This window comes from Garra rufa, chromosome 4 (genome assembly GCF_049309525.1).
Source record: "Garra rufa chromosome 4, GarRuf1.0, whole genome shotgun sequence".
Taxonomy (NCBI): Eukaryota; Metazoa; Chordata; class Actinopteri; order Cypriniformes; family Cyprinidae; genus Garra; species Garra rufa.
This window is the reverse complement of record NC_133364.1, coordinates 6379622-6397488: the sequence shown is the minus strand read 5'-3', so window position 1 is coordinate 6397488 and position 17867 is coordinate 6379622. Positions and strand designations below refer to the sequence as shown.

At 31.9% G+C, this 17867-nt stretch overlaps 1 protein-coding gene across 1 annotated transcript in view; it reads right to left on the bottom strand.

Annotated features, from left to right (window-relative positions):
• Window positions 1-17867, bottom strand: part of LOC141333461 (protein phosphatase 1 regulatory subunit 12A-like) — a 38195-nt gene that overhangs the window by 1638 nt on the left and 18690 nt on the right. The window contains exons 4-15 of the mRNA XM_073838475.1: window positions 13620-13776; window positions 10268-10412; window positions 10025-10099; window positions 8095-8177; window positions 7713-7906; window positions 7527-7630; window positions 5909-6106; window positions 3854-3948; window positions 3585-3770; window positions 3411-3506; window positions 1338-1428; window positions 813-932 (exon numbers count right to left, since the gene is read on the bottom strand). Coding sequence (XP_073694576.1) covers window positions 813-932; window positions 1338-1428; window positions 3411-3506; window positions 3585-3770; window positions 3854-3948; window positions 5909-6106; window positions 7527-7630; window positions 7713-7906; window positions 8095-8177; window positions 10025-10099; window positions 10268-10412; window positions 13620-13776 — 1544 coding nt within the window. The remainder of the gene's footprint in view (window positions 1-812; window positions 933-1337; window positions 1429-3410; window positions 3507-3584; window positions 3771-3853; window positions 3949-5908; window positions 6107-7526; window positions 7631-7712; window positions 7907-8094; window positions 8178-10024; window positions 10100-10267; window positions 10413-13619; window positions 13777-17867) is intronic.

The following is a 17867-nucleotide window of genomic DNA, read 5'->3' as shown; positions in this document are numbered from 1 at the left end:
CACACACACACACACACACACATACACACACACACACACACACGCACACACATACACACACACACACACACACACACACACACGCGCGCGCGCACGCACGCACGCACGCACACACACACACACACACACACACACACACACACGTTGGGTTTACATGTTTTATGGGGACATTCCATAGGCGTAATGGTTTTCATACTGTACAAACCGTACTTTCTATCGCCCTACACCTACCCTACACCTAAACCTAGCCCTCACAGGAGATTGTGCACACTTTTACTTCCTCAAAAAAACTCATTGTGCATGATTTATAAGCCTGTTTCCTCATGGGGACCTGAGAAATGTCCCCACAAGGTCAAAATCTACTGGTATTCCTATCCTTGTGGGGACATTTGGTCCCCACAACGTGATGAATACCAGGTACACACACACACACACACACACACACACACACACACACACACACACACACACACACACACACACACACACACACACACACACACACACACACACACACACACACACACACACACACACAGGTGAAATATGTCTTTTTATGTAGTAGCATAGTTTGATTAAAATATTGCTTCTTGTCTCAAACACTGCTAATCATTGTTTCCAAACAGGTTTCTCAATCATTCTTTTCCTCTGCTATTCTTCAAGCATCACTTCAGTCGTTGTTCAGTTTTAGAAAGTACTATAACATCAAAAAAAGGACACACTTGACCTTTAACCTTTCAGATTTCGGACTGGTTTCTCTCTCTGAGTGCAGCGCAAATGCAGATACTTGGATTAAACTCAACCTTTCTCACCCCTTCCTCTGCCTTCTTTTGCTTCGCTTCTTTCTCCTCCTCTTCTTTCTTCTTCTCCTTCCCCTTGTTTTCCGTCTTCATTGTCTTCTCCGCTTCCTGCAGGTCTGTGAGAGTAACACCCTGAAGAGCAAACACAACGGTCACACGGAGATGTCTGGACTCCAGCTGCGCACAAATGCAAAACCACTCTACACACATGTTTGCCCAGTGTTAAGGTCAGAGTTCAGGATTAAAGGTCATACAGCCTTAGACAGACCGCCCACTGACTGTTTAATGCATATTCCACATGAAAATCAACATATTTTCCCAGCACTTTCGAGAAATAATGGATCTATTATTGTGATTTCACCGGTTTCACAGATTTATCTGTCAATAAGTGTCAAAAAACAGTGTTACGTCATAGAATGTATTATTATTATTTTACATACAATACACTTTTTTTATAATTAAATAATTTGCAATTATTTTGAATTATTTTTTTTTATTAATGACAATGATTTTTAATAGTCATGAGGCTGGACTGACCTGCGTGGAGCGTCTGGACTGACGGGCATGTCTGGATCGGGCCTTTCTCTGAGCTTCTGCTTCCTCGTCACGCACTGGAGTCAGATATGACCTACACACACATAAACACAAGCTTCAGCCAATCAAAATAATCAAAACATTGCTAAAACTAGCTGGTAGCTGGACCAAACTGGTCTAGATGGTTGATCACTTGGTCAAGCTAGAAAGAGTTGGGGGACCATCTTGTACAGACAATAAACCAGTGTATAAAATTATTATCATTATTATAAACTGATTATTAAATATTATAAAATTAAAATGTAAATTAAATTTATTTTATTACATATATTGCTAAATATAAAATGATTATTATATGATTATAAATTTGCATTAAGTGTAAATAATTTTTATTTAATTAAATAAAAATTAAAACTTTATGTAATATACACAAGGACATTTTCAAAAATAAATAATATATATAATAAAATACACCAAGATTTTATTAAAACAAATTTTGTTTTTTCAATATTTTTGATTCAGTAGTTCTATTTCCGCTAGTCACCAAATTATTATTTTTGCATTATTAAAAAAATGTTTTTATTTTAGATTATATTATTTATTTAACTTTTATTATTTAATTGAATTAAAATTAAATTAAACTGTATATAATTACTATTCAATCTAAAATAAATTATAAATATTTATAATTATTAGAATAAAATGTTATATTAGAATAAAATCATTTATACGAGGACATATAAAACAATAATATAAAATGCAAAAAATTTTGTTTTAATAATAACTGTATGTGTACTTTTTTTTTCTCAATATTTTCCTTTTTTCATTAGTTTTGCATTTTTCCATTAGTTGCCAAAGCAATATTTTTTTATTTAATTTCAAACGGATTATTATATTTATACAAATTAATATTAAATATTAATAACTTTTATTATTTAATTTAAATAAAATTAAACAGTATATAATTACTATTAAATATAAAATAAATTATAAATATTTATAACTGAATAATTTATTTAATTAAAAAAAATAATAATAATAATTTATACATTTACACAAGGACATTCTCAAAAAATAAATAACATAAAATACAAAAGATTTCTCAATATTTTCCTTTTTTTCAATATTTTTGTTTCAGTATTTCTATTTCTATTTTAGCAAGTTGCCAAAGCAATATTTTTAAATAAAAAAGTAAACCTATTATTATATTATTATAAATTATTTATATATAAACAACTTCTATTATGTAATTTTTTAAATTATATTTTATATATTTATAAATTAAATAAAACTGTAAAATAAATTATAAAAAATGTATAATTAAATTATTTATTTTACAGAATAAAATGATACATTTAAATAATATAAATAAGTGTTTTTAAATTATACATTTAAAATTATACATTAAAATTATAAAATACACACACACATTTCACAAATAAATAATATAAAATCATTTTATTTTAATAATTTTAGTTTAAAATATAATTTTAATTTTAGTTAAAATAAATTATATAAAAAAATTATTTTTAATTATTTAAATACAAATGTTAATTATTTTTAGTTTAAAATTGTACATTATACACACACAAACCTAAGGACATTTTCACAAATAAATAATATAAATTAAAAAAAATATTTTTTTGTCCAATATTTTCCTTTTTTTTCAAAATTTTTGTTTTAGTATTTTTATTTCTATTTCCATTAGTTGCCAAAGCAACATTTCAATTTTTTTTTTTAAAGTTTTTATTTTATTTTAAACTGATTATTACATTATTATAGTATCAAATATAAATAACTTATTTAATTTAAATGATTTTTTACAGCAAAAATAAATCTCTACATGTATATATAAATATAACAAATGTATATAAAGTAAATTATGTAATTTATTATTTTATAGAGAGAGAGACAGAGCAAATTTGCACAGCAAAAATATCTAAATAATGAAAATGTGAGAAAAAAAAAAATATATATATATATGTGCATGGTTCCCAGTTTTTTAAGTAAGTACACGATAGTGCAGGATAGAGGTTTATTAGCACTCTGTCTCGTGGAAATCATCAACACACTTACTTGCGCCTCTGTTTGGTCTCTGGCTCGCCTGATGTGCTTGTCGTGGTTACAGAATTCGAGACGAGCTCCTTCTTTTCAGCCTCTTCCTGAGCCGACCTGTGAGAGAGATACACCAGATCTTACCAGTGCAAAAAAAGACCCAATCAAATCACACGCGATCAGAGACACACGCACCTCTGAGCCACTAGATTATTGAGGCGACTCAGTCCAGAGGTTGCCGTGGTTACAGAGGTCACTGAAGGGTCGTCAAGTTTCCTGCCATAAGAAGAGCTGCGAGGTAACGAGGGGTTCGGGGTCGACACGTCTCCGGCGGACTGGCTGTTCAATCGGCGCGTGTACGAAGAGCTCCGGCTCAACAAGCTACGAACACACACACACGGGAGACGGATGAGGTAAGAAAACTGTCAGAACAGGAAATAGTCTGTGTTTCCTGTGTCTCTCACCTGCTGGAGGTGTCGGGGTTAGTGCTGGTGCTGCTGTCGCTGATGCTGAAAAGGCGTCTGGACGGAGTGGGCTGAACACGGGCCAACCTGGGCTCCTGAACACACGAAAAACAACATAACATAACTTACGCTGTTATATGTATAAGAGCTGGTTATGATGTTTTTGACATTTTTGAGCCATTTATAGAAGTTTTCTATTGTGTTACATTAGTTTTACTGTTTTATTTACTTGTTTTTATTCTAATTAATTAAAAAGTTAGTTCTAAGTTACATATTTACTTGTTTTTTGTTTTTTATAAGAAAAAAGGCAAAAAAAAGGTTAAAAACACAGTAAAAACAGTAATATTGTAAAATATTACGACAATTCTATTTGAATCTTTTTATACTTTTAAGTTTTTGAAAAAAAATACAGTAATATTGTGAAATATTGGTGTAATTTATAATAATTATACTAATTAATTATATTATATTTTTTTTATACTTATAAAGGTTTTCGAAAGAAAAGGGGTACAAAAATGTGTCAAAAATTCTGTAAAAACAGTAATATTGTGAAATAAAATAAAAAATAAAATATAAAATAAAATAACTGTTTTCTATTTGAATTGTCTTTTGCCTTTAAAAGGGTAAAAAAAAAAAAGGTAAAAAATATTACTATAATTTATAATAACTGTTTTCCATTTGGATTTTTTTATACTTTTAAAAGATTTCGAAAGAAAAAGCGGTAACAAATGTCAGGTCAAAAAATACAGTAAAAACTGTAATATTGTGAAATATATCCATAATTAGAATGTTTTAAGTTTTTGAAAGAGAAATTGTAAAATAAAAAGGTCAAAAATACAAAAATATTGTGAAATATTACTGTAATTTATAATAACTGTCTTCTATTTGAATTTAAGAAAAGCGTAAAAAAGGTAAAAAAAAAATTACTATAATAATAACTGTTTTCCATTTGGATTTTTTTTATACTTTTAAAAGGTTTTGAAAGAAAAAGCGGTAATGTCAGGTCAAAAAATACAGTAAAAACTATTATTATGAAATATTACTATAATTTAAAAAATACCTTTTCTATTTGATTAGTTTCAAACTAAATTTTTGAAAGAAAAAGGGTAAATAAAAAATACAGTAAAAATAGTAATGTTTTGAAATATAGCTATAATTTTAAAATAACTATTTTCAATTTGAATTTCTGTATACTTTTAAAAGTTTTTGAAAGAAAAATGATCAAAAATACATTAAAAAACTGTAATATTGTGAAATATATCCATAATTAGAATGTTTTACGTTTCTGAAAGAGAAATTGTAAAATAAAAAGGTCAAAAATACAAAAATATTGTGAAATATTACTGTAATTTATAATAACTGTCTTCTATTTGAATTTGTTATACCTTTTAAAGTTTTTGAAAAAAGGGTACTTAAATGTGTCAAAAACACAGTAAAAACAGTAATATTGTAAAAAAAAAAAAAAATCCTGTAATTTAAAGTAACTATTTTCTATTTGAATTTAAGAAAAGCGTAAAAAAAAAGGTAAACTATTGCTATAATTTATAACTGTTTAACATTAGAATTTTTTTTAATTTTAAAAGTTTTTGAAAGAAAAATGGTATGAAATATTAGGTGTAAAAATAGTAAAAAAAAAAAAGGTCAAAAGAAGAGTGAAAAAAAGGGTTAAAAATGTGAAATACTGCTATAATTTAAAATAACCATTTTACATTTGAATTTTTTTATTTTTTATTTTAAAACTAATATTAAATTTGATTATTTTATTTTTTTAAGACTTTTAAAGGTAAAAATACAGTAAAATTGTGAACTATTACTATAATTTCAAAGTTTTTGATAAAAAAAAATGGTAAAAACAAAATGTCAAAAACACAGTAAAAAAATACAGTAAAACAGTAATGTTGTGAAATATTATAATAATTTAAAATAAGTTATTTGAATTTTTTTATACTTTTTTATACTAAAGATAAAAAAATGTGATTTAATGTCAAAAGATTTGGGTCTTACTACCAACTCATTCAGTGCATACAGTATCCATATAGTATATATATGTGTTACCTTATTATCAGATTCAGAGCTCAGTCTGGGACTGGATGCAGAGCGTGTCATTCCCAGTTTAGTTTCGGAGTCCTTGAGGGCCTCACTGGCTGGATCAGAGGCCCCGGCGGAGCCCAGCGTTGAAGAACTTCCTGCTTTACGCAAAGACGTTCTCCAGGAACCTGGAGCCTCTGTCACCGAGGTCCGGACGGGTTCAGCCTACAAACAGACCACATACTATTATATTATATTATACATTTAAAAATAAATATTGTACATATTCATTTACACATTATTATATATAAGGTCTTGGTGGTTATGAAGGTTCTGTTTTTGAACTATGTTATATATTATATTATATGCTCAATATAGTTATGCCTAATGGAAGTCTTATAAGGCCAATTATAGTTAAAAATAAAACAAAAAGCTATTCTTGAAATAAATAAATAAATAAATAAATATTTTTAGTTTAACTTGAACTAAACGGAATGAAAAATATTAAAACTATAGTTATACACTAAATTAATAACTCTAGTTAAAATTAAAATAAACATTTAAAAAATTTAACATTTTCAAAAAAAAAACATTCAAAATATTAAACTAATGATATATTATATTATAAGCTTATTATAGTTAGAGAAGTTCTCTAAGGCTTATTATTGTTAATTAAATAAACTATTATCATGATAAATTTATAAAAACTCTTAAATTAGTAAAAACTTGAACTTGAACTAAAATAACTAAAGCTAAAAGTGAAATAAAAATGTATAAAAACTATACAGACATATTGAGACAAAACAACAACAAAAAATATAAAACTTAAGTTAAAATAAAATTAAAATATGAAATATTTTAAAATAAAAACATTCAAAATATTAAAATAACACTGATATGTTATATTATAAGCTTAATGTAGTTATAGAAGTCTAATAAGGCTTTTCTATAGCTAATTAAAAGCAAAAAAATATTATTGTAATAAATTAATTAATTAATAAAAAAACAGGTAGTTGTCAAAGCAGCATTTCACAGACATAAAAAGACAGCACAACAACAAAATTAATAAAAAAGGTTTTAGTTAAAATTAAAATAAAAATGAAAAATGTAAAACATTTTAAAATAAAAACACATTCAAAATATTAAAATAACATTGTTATATTATATATATAAAATACAACAAAAAATATATATAATATAAAAATATAAATGTATATAAATAAATAAATATATTTATGACAATATTTTTCTTTCACTACAAAATTAAATAAAATCATTACAATTTTTAAATACACCCACAGCAATGATTTTGTTTAATTACTAATAATTTTATTATGATCAACCACTCAAATATATAATTTATATAATTTTATAACTAATATTTTTTTATATAATTTATAAAATTTGATATAGAATTTTTGCCTGTTACTGGCCATTTCAATTGATTTGTCACTATTTTAGTATATATATATATATTATAGGAAATGTAGTTGATTCAGAAAATCAACCTCAATAGATTTCTATGGAAAGCCAGAAATTTGTACAATTGTTTTAGACATTCAAGCATTGACATCACATTTTCTGCAAATCAGCAAAAAATTGAATGCTTTGAGCAAGTTTAATGCATTAGCAGTTGTGTGGTCACCTTTTTAACCTGGTTTAGGGCAGTGTTGGTCACAGAGCTTGCAACAGGCGCTGCATTGCGTTTGTTGTTCAAGTTGTTGATCATTTCTCGAGTTTTGGCTTTTTCTGAAAAGACACAGACACAAATCATTAGTCATCTAATAAGATTTTTGATTTTTAAGACTAAAAATGGGCGGGGTTTGGTCACCTGACTCAGCGTCACTCTCTGATTCGCTCTCTTCCTCTGAACTGGAGCTGCTGGAGGGTTTGGATTGGCTCGCTGTGCGCGTCGACTCATCCTCATCCTCTTCTGTGGGCGGAGTCTGGAGTGTGGGCGGAGCATGTTTCTCTCGCTCATGCAGGGTGATCTTCTCTTTACTGCTCATACGAGAGATGGACGTCCTGTAGGGGACATGAAAATCAGCCAATCGGTGAGAGCTGAGAATATGTCATGTGATGGAACACTTATTATTGAACATTCCCAATATTTGTTAATGAATCAGGTTTTGATTCAACACTCTGATTCAATGATTCACTAAAAAATAACTTTGGGTTTTGTCACACAGGAAGTGATGCATATGTGACGTTACCTGCGAGGGCGAGCTGGCGCCATTGAAACAGGTGGGCTGGTCTCAATCACGGGTGTCTGCAACTTCAGTTTCTCTGAACGCATCTTTAGGAGATAAAACATTGCCAAAAGCTCAAATAAAGACAGTAATAGTCAAGAATATGTAATATCATATATAAGTCCTATATCACCACAAAATCTAAAGGAAAAAAATTCTGCATAAAAAAAAAATCATTTATACATACAATAAATATTTTATAATAATAATAATAATAATAATAGTAAACTACAGTACTTTTTGCATTTAATTTTTTTAGTATTTATAGTATAATTACTCATTTTCACAAATAATTTATCAATTCGTCGATAATTATCTCAAATTTATTTTCACATAAAGGTAAATCTGACAGAAATATTCAAGATTACATTATACTGTATATTAAGTCATTTCTCATCACAAAATCAAAAGCATTTCTACATTTATATACTATAAGAGACTGTTTTTGATGTACATTTATATATTAAAAATATTTAATCATGATAATAATAATAAATATAATTGTATATTTATTCTAATACTTGTTTGTATTTTATTCAGTATTTTATTTGTTTAACTTTATTTTACATTTTTATTTTATTTTCACAAAAAAAATGTATCTCACCATAAATAATTAATCATTAATAGTAAACTCACAGGAACTCAAGAATATGTCAGTGAAATATCACAAGAAGATTAAAGAAAATAAATAATATTCTGCATGAAATGTATATATTATATTAATTAATTAATTAACTAATAATAATTAAAATAATAATAATTATTATTATAATATATTAACTCATAAAAAAGATCATATTCATTTTTTAATTTTCAACATTTCTTGGCACTTGGTGCACTAAAATAACTAAAGCTAAGGTAAAAAAAAAGATAAAAAAAATAAACATTTAACATTTAACAAACTAACAAAAATAACCAAACAAAATAACTATAACTAAAAATAAAAAAATGAATTTTAATATAAAAACAAAAATAATATTAAAAACATTTTTTTTACCATAAATAACGGTACATTTCATTTTTTCCTTTAGACATGGGTTAAAGACTAAAAAGGGTTTAAGCATAAACAAAAAATGTGTAATACTGCTTTAAATTGTTGCTGTTTTCTGTTTAATGTAATTGCATTTTTGTTTTTCTGAGCAAAACAGTTTTCCCTAATTTACAGTAGACACCCACTAAAATGTCATTCAGTGTAACAATCTTGTCAGGCATATTTACAACAAAACTCAATTTATCACATATTAAAAGCCAAATTACTTTCACAGCAAACACTAATTAGTTGTAATTCTATATCTTTTATATATTTTAATATGTACAAATCAGAATAAGCATGTTGTTGAAATTTTACATAAATATTGTGTTGCACTGTATGACATTATTTCAACCAAATTTTGACGTTTTATTCTCTAAAATTTTTGGAAAACATTAAAAGTAGTAATGTGCTTTCTATGGACACAAAAACACTTTTGTAAATTTCTTTTGATGTGGACATCTTGACGTCTTTGACCCACATATATTTCTTGATTTATTTATTTCACTTGTGGCCTTGTAAGATTCAATTCTTCAAAACTGCTCACCTGTCAAACTAATCAACTAGCAATAAAACTGGACGTGCTTATGCATTAATAGAGCCATTGATGCTAATAAACTGACATTACAAACAAGGTCCAACCACTGATGCATTCAACCTTAACTGCACACACTTCCCTGAAATATCCTAACACTGAACACACACTTCTGACAAAGCATGTTTGATAATGTCGGCTCCGTTCACGCTGTTGTTTTTGGGACATTAATGCGGCAAAGATATCGTCTCATTTGCTCAAAATGAAAGCACTCTTTGAACATAAACCAAGAGGTGATAAGATAGCAGACATAAACAGACAAAACTTACAGCGTTCTGCTTCTTCTGAAGCTCCTCCAAGTTATCAACGATGTTCTCATCAGCTACGTCGAGTGGAGTTTGGCCCTATGATACACAAATGCACTATATCTTAAAATAAAGTTTGACTGATTGTGATTGGTCCCATTTACAATACACTACTTTACAAGTGCCATGTAAAGGCACCATAAATGTACACTCAGCTAGTTATTATTGTAAAATAAACCCCTTTAGGATGATAACAGACCAGCGTACCACGTTATTGACAGCGTTCATGTCACACATGTGTTCAGCCAGAAGAACGCAGGTCTCTTCCTGTCCCCAGTGAGCCGCCGCGTGAAAAGCCGTCCAGCCATCACTGTCCCGACTGTCCACGTCTATCCCGCACTTCAACAGCACCCTGAGGAGGAGAGAAACACAAAGATTTGAATGATTGGAAAGGAGAGTTAGGAAAAAAAAAACTCATTTATGCCAAAACTCATTAGGATATTAAAGGAGTAGTTCACTTCCAGAACAAAAATGTACAGATAATGTACTTAACCCCCTTGTCATCCAAGATGTTCTTTCTTTCATCAGTCGTAAAGAAATTATGTTTTTTGAGGAAAGCATTTCAGGATTTCACTCCATATAATGGACTTCTATGGACGTTCAAACTCGTGGGCACCACTGAAGGTCATTATATGGAGAGAAATCCTGGAGGAGAAAATGAAATGCGAGTTTTTGGACATACCCTAACTATCATGAACCGGAATACACCAAGTACAGTCGTGGCCAAAAGTTTTGAGAATGACACAAATATTGGTTTTCACAAAGATTTCTGGTAAACTGCTTTTAGATCTTTGTTTCAGTTGTTTCTGTGATGTACTGAAATATAATTACAAGCACTTCATACGTTTCAAAGGCTTTCATCGACAATTACATGACATTTATGCAAAGAGTCAGTATCTGCAGTGTTGGCCCTTCTTTTTCAGGACCTCTGCAATTCGACTGGGCATGCTCTCAATCAACTTCTGGGCCAAATCCTGACTGATAGCAACCCATTCTTTCATAATCACTTCTTGGAGTTTGTCAGAATTAGTGGGTTTTTGTTTGTCCACCCGCCTCTTGAGGATTGACCACAAGCTCTCAATGGGATTAAGATCTGGGGAGTTTCCAGGCCATGGACCCAAAATTTCAACGTTTTGGTCCCCGAGCCACTTAGTTATCACTTTTGCCTTATGGCACGGTGCTCCATCGTGCTGGAAAATGCATTGTTCTTCACCAAACTGTTGTTGGATTGTTGGAAGAAGTTGCTGTTGGAGGGTGTTTTGGTACCATTCTTTATTCATGGCTGTGTTTTTGGGCAAAATTGTGAGTGAGCCCACTCCCTTGGATGAGAAGCAACCCCACACATGAATGGTCTCAGGATGCTTTACTGTTGGCATGACACAGGACTGATGGTAGTGCTCACCTTTTCTTTTCCAGACAAACCTTTTTCCAGATGCCCCAAACAAGCGGAAAGAGGCTTCATCTGAGAATATGACTTTGCCCCAGTCCTCAGCAGTCCATTCGCCATACTTTTTGCAGAAGATCAATCTGTCCCTGATGTTTTTTTTTGGAGAGAAGTGGCATCTTTGCTGCCCTTCTTGACATCAGGCCATCTTCCCAAAGTCTTGTCCTCGCTGTGCGTGCAGATGCGCTCACACCTGCCTGCTGCCATTCCTGAGCAAGCTCTGCACTGGTGGCACTCCGATCCCGCAGCTGAATCCTCTTTAGGAGACCATCCTGGCGCTTGCTGGACTTTCTTGGACGCCCTGAAGCCTTTTTAACAAGAATTGAACCTCTTTCCTTGAAATTCTTGATGATCCTATAAATTGTTGATTTAGGTGCAATCTTAGTAGCCACAATATCCTTGCCTGTGAAGCCATTTTTATGCAACGCAATGATGGCTGCACGCGTTTCTTTGCAGGACACCATGGTTAACAATGGAAGAACAATGATTTCAAGCATCACCCTCATTTTAACATGTCAAGTCTGCCATTTTAACCCAATCAGCCTGACATAATGATCTCCAGCCTTGTGCTCGACAACATTCTCACCTGAGTTAACAAGACGATTACTGAAATGATCTCAGCAGGTCCTTTAATGACAGCAATGAAATGCAGTGGAAAGTTTTTTTTCGGGATTAAGTTAATTTTCATGGCAAAGAAGGACTAAGCAATTCATCTGATCACTCTTCATAACATTCTGGAGTATATGCAAATTGCTATTATAAAAACTTAAGCAGCAACTTTTCCAATTTCCAATATTTATGTAATTCTCAAAACTTTTGGCCACGACTGTACACGAGTACACGAAGAGCTAAACAAGAAAAGCATTTGAGGTTAAAAAGTATATAAATTGTATTTTTTTTTCTAGAAAATAACTGATCATTTTGCTAGATAAGACCCTTCTTCATCGGCAGGCACCATTGAAGTCTACTACATGGAGAAATTCTGAAATGTTACCTTTCAAAAACATAATTTCTTTGCAACTCATCTTATTTTCTCCTCCAACTCTCCTTAGAATCATCCTACATCGCTGCAGAAATACTGACTAATTTTTTTTTAGACAATAATCAATTGTTTCGCTAGATAAGACCCCTCTTCCTCAGTTTGGATCGTTTAGAGCCCATTGATGCTGCATTGAAACTGTATTTTGGAAGTTCAAATTTTCGGGCACCATTGAAGCCTATTATATGGAGAGAAATCCTGAAATTTTTGCCTCACAACACTCCTCCAAAATCATCCTACAGCGCTGCAGAAGTACCGACCACAAGACCACAAGACCCTTCTTCCTCAGTTGTGATTGTTTAGAGCCCTTTGAAGCTGCATTGAAACTGTATTTTGGAAGTTCAAACTCAACATAGAACTCATCTCTTTTATTCCTCCAACTCTCCTTCAAAATCATCCGACATCGCTGCAGAAGTACCGGCCCAGTGTTTACAAACTGAACACGCAAGGAAGGTCAAAAGCCCTTTACAAATAAGGTAAAGCAGTGATGTAGGACGATTTTGAAGTTGGAGGAGAAAATGAGATGGGAGTTTTTTGACATGCCCTAAATATCTTGAACCAGAATACAGAAAGTGGATGTAGAGTTAGACAAGAGGAGCATTTGAAATTAAAAAGTATATAAATTGTAATTATTTTTTTTTTTTTAGGAAACAACCAATCGTTTCTAGATAAGACCCTTCTTCCTCAGATGGGATTGTTTCATTTACACAGCATTTTGGAAGTTCAATCTCGGGGGCACCATAGAAGTCCACTATATGGAGAGAAATCCAGAAATGTTTTCCTTAAAAAAACAATTTCTATACAACGGAAGAAAGAAAGATATGAACATCTTGGATGACAAAGGAGTGAGTACATACTACTGCTTTAAGAAAAGATATTTAGTAAATTTCCTACCATAAATATATCAACACTTAATTTATGATTAGTAATATGCATCAAGAACTCAATATTTAGATTTTTTTTGCACACTCAGATCTCGTTCAATTTCAAAAGAATTGACCCTTATGACTGGTTTTGTGGTCCAGGGTCACATTTAGTGTTTAGTATTTATTTAGTAAGAAGTGTCTCACACTCACTTTAACACCTCAATGTATCCTTTAGCAGCAGCGACATGCAGCGCCGTGGCCTGAGTGTTCGGATGAGGCACCAGAGAGCCACTTCCTGCCAACACGGCCATGGCATCCTTGAGCATCACTCTCTCTTCCTCTCTCCTGGCCTGATCCACATCAATACCTGAACAGACAGCAATAGTATGAGACATATTACAGATCATTTAAAGAACAATGATGTTTAAAAGGTCTTCACATGAACAGTTTTGGAGAAATTCAGCATTACATCACTTGCTCACTAATGGATGTGAATGGGTGCCGTCAGAACGAGAGTCCAAACAGCTGATAAAAACATCACAATAATCCACAAGTAATCCACACAACTCCAGTCCATCAATTAATATCTTGTGAAGCCAAAATGCGCATGTTTGTAAGAAATAAATCCATCCTTAAGACATTTTAACTTAAAACCATTGCGTTTGGCTAAAATATCAGTCTATAATTCATAATAACGGTCCATCTCCTGTTGTAATCTCACATCAAAATCCATCCACATATTTGTTCAGAACTGTTTTAGGTTGCTTGATCTGTGCATAGTTTTCTCCTAATTCAGACAAAACCACTTTTTCACTGGAGAGAGCAATATTATGGATAGAGGGCTTGTATTTTAGCAACGGTTTGAAGTTAAAATGCCTTATTCATGGATTTGTTTCTTACAAACACTCAGCTTTTGGCTTTACAAGATGTTGACAGATGGACTGGAGTGGTTTGGATTACTGTGATGTTTTCAATCAGCTGTTTGGACTCTCATTCTGACGGCACTCATTCACATCCAATGGTGAGCGAGTGATGTAATGCTACATATCTCCAAATCTGTTCTGATGAAGAAACAAACTCATCTACATCTCGCATGGCCTGAGGGCAAATACATTTTCAGCTAATTTTAATTTTTAGGTGAAGTATTAGATGAATTATCATTTTGAGTGAGCATATTTTTAGGTTACCTCTTGAAAATATGAGCTATTATAGTCAAACTTTTACCGCGGCATTGTTGAAACATTTCTGTTGAATTAAAGCTATTTAGAGGACTCTTTAGAGGAAGAGTTGACCCAAAATATCAAATTTGCCATCCAAGATGTAGATGAGTTCATCATCAGATATGAGTGTTCAAGAAACCTGATCAAGAAACAAACATCTACATCTTGGATGACCTGAGGATAAGTTAATTATTAGCAAATTTTCACTTTTGGGTGAACTATTCCTTGTAGGACACAAAGACACACCCATATTGACAAAACGGATCACATCTAGTGAGCTGCAGGAGGAAGTTTATAAACTCTTGCGCAGCTCCAGTGTTTTTAATTAAGGTTTTGATGTGGGAAGTTCACATGCTGTTACTGTTAAAACCAAACATCCTATAAACACGCACACACATATTTACAATGAGCTTCTGTGAGCGTTTGTGTGTCGACTAAGGTTTAATGGGATTAAACTGAGCAGGTCACGATCAGACAGATGGAGAGTTTAAGAAAATTCTTTAAAAAAAAATGTTGCAGTTTGACATCCAAAATCAAAAGGAAAAATAAGAAATTATATTTTGTATAAAAAGAGGTCTATTTTAAGCATGTTCTATGTTTTTTAATCAGATTTTTTTTATTATAAACACGATTATGCAGTCTGTAAATTTTGGCAATAGTTATCCTTTAATGATCGGTGAGTATTATTCACACTACCAGTCAAAAGTTTTTGAACAGTAACCTTTTTTAAAGTAGTCTCTTCTGCTCACCAATCCTGTAATTATTTTATTAAAAATACAGAAAAAGCATCAATATTGTGAATTATTTTTTACAATTTAAAATAACTGCTTTCTATTTGAATGTATTTTTAAAATTTAATTTATTCCTGTGATCAAAGCTAAATTTTCAGCATCATTACTCCAGTCTTCAGTGTCACACAGTGTTGTTTTCGTCAACGATGACGATGACGAAATCCTTTCGTTGACGCCACTTTTTTTCATGACGATAACGAGACGACGACGAGATAGAAATGGCTCGTTGATGACTAAAACATGACGAGACGTGTGTGAGTTTTTGTTGACGAGACGAGAATAGACGAAAATGTTAGTGGGTGGTCCGTCAGACGTTTAAAATGCATGACATTTCCGCTTATTGTGCATGCCAATTAAAACTTAAAAAGTATCTGACGCTATGGCAAGCCGTTTTAGCATTAAATACTCTTTGCTATACTAGTATGGCAAGCCGTTTTAGCATTCCATCCTTGTTTGTCTTTTATGTTCTAAAACATTCCTTCATTATTGTAATTATTGGTGAAAATAGTTGATCCGGAAGCTCACATTGTGTTGAACTATAGATCTGCTATTTTCAGAACTTATAAGTGACACTACCCAACAGCAAAATATTTACTGACCTACATTAATTTGTTAAAAGACTACTTTTTTCCCTTTTTTTGACTAAAACTAGACTAAAACCTTTTTGACTTTTCGTCGACTAAAATTGGACTAAAACTATCACATATAGAAGTGACTAAAATTTGACTAAAACTAAGAAGCATTTTAGTCCAAAAGACTAAGGCTCAATCCCAATTCTACCCCTTACCCCTACACTTAGCCCTACCCCTCCGTTTGGCGCGTTCACGTGAAGGGGTAGGGGTGTCTCATTTCTCTTTTGGTTGGAGGGGTAGGGGTAAGGGGAAGGGCCAGATAGCCCTCCAAACGAAGATTTTTCAGGACCTCACTTCAAACGAAGGGCTAAGAGAAATTTCCAACATGGCTGCTCACTCGAGCAAGCAGACTCGTAAATATAAGTAATTTTTGCCTTTAATAAGGATTTTGATGACAATGTTTCATTATATGTATATTACCTTCAATCTTGTGTTTGTGTTTATGGTGTTGTTTTGTAAATAAACGTTTGCAAAAAAATCGCTAAAGTTTGCTAGCAGACAGCACTGATTGCACGATATTACAAAATATATTTTTATGTCATATACACTTGACTGCATGTTAGAAACATGAAAGACCAGTGGCACGGCAATTTGCAACGGTGGTGTAGTGGAGGGTGTACGCAGGAATACGGTGTATACACACTTCCACTTTTTAAATCCCCTCTGATGCGCATTATTCAGTAGTGTCCTGCATTCGCCAAAATCATGGCAGTCCACCACATCCATTTTTACGATCAGAAATTTCTTAAACCAGTGAACCCCTGTAAACATTTTAGTCCAATGATCCAGAAAACGAACGTTGAAAACGAAATTCACAAATGAAGCATATATACTTCTCCCGGCACCACTACACTGGTTAGCAATTTGCCGCGCATGTGATAACGCATTGTTTGTTTTGCTTACGGCCACATGTGAATGAACGGTGCGTACACCGTACATTTGTACTTTTTGCAACATGACAACATTTTGACATCTTGGAATGAGTGATAAACATCTGCGCATGTCCTCTGACGTAACATTAGGAACTAGCGACAACGTATGATGACGTATAACAGTGTTGTAGTGGTGTCCCATTTCTTAGGGGAAATATTTTAGCCCTTCCCCTTTACACTTTGTTTCAAGGGACAAGGGGAAGGGGCGAGGGGTAGGCGAAGGGGTAGAAAATAGAATTGGGATTGGGCCTAAGACTAAGACTAAATCTAAGATGGTTGTCAAAAACAACACTGATGCCACATGATGCTTCATTCTAATATGGTGATTTGCCTTTCAAGAAACATTTACTATTATTATTATCAGTATTTAAAACAGTTTTTCAGTAGTACTTTTTTTTTTCAGGATTCTTTGATGAAAAGAAAGATCCAAAGATTAGCTTTTATCTGAAATAAAAAGCTTTTGTAACATTATACACTATACCATTCAAAAGCTTGGAATCAGTGTGTGTGTGTATATATATATATATATATATATATATATATATATATTAGGGCCGGGACTCGATTAAAAATTTTAATCTAATTAATTAGAGGCTTTGTAATTAATTAATCAAAATTAATCGCATTTTAATCGCATGTAAATATTTGACCTGAGAACAGTGAGAATTAAGATTTTTACATGGATTTTTAGTATACCATTAAATAATGACTGAATACATAAGCTTAAGCAACAAAATATTGTTTATTTTTGTTCAACCAAGTCCAACAGACCAGTACAATATTGCCATTAAAAGTGTAGCAAGAGGCACGTTCTTTAACGAGTCTTTCATTCCGAGAACTCTGCTCTTGTGTTTGCTTAATTATGCATTTAAATTTTAATGAC